The 2,538-nt window shown below is 46.1% G+C and overlaps 1 protein-coding gene across 1 annotated transcript; it reads left to right on the plus strand.

Annotated features, from left to right (window-relative positions):
- The first annotated feature begins 309 nt into the window (after positions 1–309).
- Positions 310–1,104, plus strand: LOC129685337 (vesicle-associated membrane protein-associated protein A-like). Its single transcript, XM_055618834.1, is given in 1 exon segment — positions 310–1,104. A coding segment is annotated over 1 exon segment (750 nt). The 5' UTR covers positions 310–321; the 3' UTR covers positions 1,072–1,104.
- Positions 1,105–2,538: the final 1,434 nt, after the last annotated feature.

Raw genomic sequence — 2,538 nt, forward strand, 5'->3', positions numbered from 1 at the left:
TCACATGTCCAATCATGACTTAACAATTCACTCTTGCATGGACTTCCTTTTTGTTCTCTTTAAAAACCCACTCAAAAAAAAAAAAAAAAAAAAAAAAACACTTGCTACTGCTACTTCTTGTGAGAGACCAAAAGAATTAAGAACTAGGCGGCCGCCGCGGCTGGTGTGGGGTTGAGTCAGTTGTGGCACCCGGAGCTGCTGACCCGATGGGAGGCTCTCGGAACCCGCGGCCCGGTAGCAGGCGCGGAGCTCCGGGAGTCGTGAGCCTGGCCCCCGTCCTAGAGCGGCACAGAGCCGGCGTCACCACCGCCGCTGTCTCCGATGGCGTCCGCCTCCGGGGCCATGGCGAAGCACGAGCAGATCCTGGTCCTCGACCCGCCCTCAGACCTCAAATTCAAAGGCCCCTTCACAGATGTAGTCACTACAAATCTTAAACAGCAAAATCCATCGGATAGAAAAGTATGTTTCAAAGTGAAGACTACAGCACCTCGCCGGTACTGTGTGAGGCCCAACAGTGGAATTATTGACCCGGGGTCAACTGTGACTGTTTCAGTAATGCTACAGCCCTTTGATTATGATCCGAATGAAAAGAGTAAACATAAGTTCATGGTACAGACAATTTTTGCTCCACCAAACATTTCAGATATGGAAGCTGTGTGGGAAGAAGCAAAACCTGATGAATTAATGGATTTTAAATTGAGATGTGTATTTGAAATGCCGAATGAAAATGATAAACTGAATGATATGGAACCTAGCAAAGCTGTTCCACTGAATGCATCCAAACAAGATGGATCCCTGCCAAAACCACACAGTGTTTCACTCAATGATACAGAGACAAGAAAACTGATGGAAGAGTGCAAGAGACTTCAGGGGGAAATGATGAAGCTATCAGAAGAAAACTGACACCTGAAAGACGAAGGCTTAAGGCTCAGAAAGGTAGCACATTCGGACAAACCAGGATCCACCTCAGCTGCATCCTTCAGAGATAATGTCACCAGCCCTCTTCCTTCTCTTCTGGTTGTAATCACAGCCATTTTCATTGGATTCTTTCTAGGGAAATTCATCTTGTAGAGTGAAGCATGCAGAATGCTATTTCTTTTTTTTTTTTTTCTCTCAACCAGAAAAAGATTTGTTTACCTACCATTTCATTGGTAGTATGGCCTGGGGTGACCATTTTTTTTGTGTGTACAGCATCATATAGGCTTTGCCTTTAATGATCTCTTACGGTTAGAAAACACAATAAAACAAACTGTTCGGCTACTGGACAAATTGTATATTGTCAGATCATCACTAGCAGATGTCAGTTGCACATTCAGTCCTTTATGAAATTCATAAATAAAGAATTGTTCTTTCGTTGTGGTTTAAAAAAGAAAAAAGAATTAAGAACTAGGTTTTTGGGGTACTGAGCTAAAAAGTTTAAAACCTGTCAGGCCAGTTAACCTTGCTGCTTCTAGGCAGATCCAGCCCATTGCAGGGAAGAGCTGACTTTGCTGCTCATGAGAGGTTCTGCTGCTAGGAAACCAACCCTGATGGCCTTGCTCCTGTCGATAATCACCCTGTCTCCCCTAGCAGCAGTCTAGCAGTCCAGGACAAGACTGAAACCCAAAGCCAGCACATGGCAAGACGGAAGCCCAAGGTCAACCATTTCCCCTCACACACACCCCTCCCCACCACCGGCAAAAGAGAACAAAGAAAGCCGAAACCTTTTTTGGTCCTGGCACTTTCCCATAGCAAAAAGTTTATGAAATGTAGCACCCCCCTTTTCTGTATTAACCAATCTAAGCTTGCCAGGCTAGACTCTCCTCTTTTGGGTGTACAGGGAAGGACTGGGACCTATAAATAGCCCACAATCCAGATCTCGGGGCTCTCAGTTGGATGCCAATGCCTTGGTGTCTATGAGAGTGCAGCTCGAGCTATAAATAAAGATCCTCATGTGTTCTACTCCTGGTGGTCTTTTGGTGATCTCACAAATTGGACATAACATCTTGGGGGCTCATCTGGGATCCCCAAGACACACCCCTCCCAGGAACCACCACCACCTACCTGCAAGCCGGAGGATCAAAATCCCAGGTAAGCATGTTTGCCTTGGCCAAATTCTGTCTTTGTTCTGCTATCCTGTGTCTCTGTTCTGATATTCTGGGTCTGAGATCTCAAGGTGTTGGCATTGGTGGCCAAAAAGCAGCCATATCAGTAGGACTCTGGCTGATGAGCTGGAAGGCCATGGTCATGGGGATCTGGGAGACATCCCAGGTCCTGGTGAGAACAGAGAGCTTCACAAGTGGGACAGTAGGTCCCAAGTCTGTTTGCTAGACCTAGAAGAAAGTGAGTCGCTCCCACGGAGACAGAAAGTGCTGCCAAAACACTGGTTTGGGTTCTTACCCACTCGACTTGCAGAATGTGTTGTTTGGCTTTGTGTTTGTCTGTCTTGCTGTCTGCAATAACTGTTCTCATTTATTTGGATGAGACTCGGATGACATACAATATGGGACAGACTCCTTCCATTCTTGGACTTACTCCTCGCCCACTTCAGAGAAGTTA

Source organism: Psammomys obesus, unplaced genomic scaffold (genome assembly GCF_907164565.1).
Source record: "Psammomys obesus unplaced genomic scaffold, mPsaObe1.curated_primary_1811, whole genome shotgun sequence".
NCBI classification, from domain to species: Eukaryota; Metazoa; Chordata; class Mammalia; order Rodentia; family Muridae; genus Psammomys; species Psammomys obesus.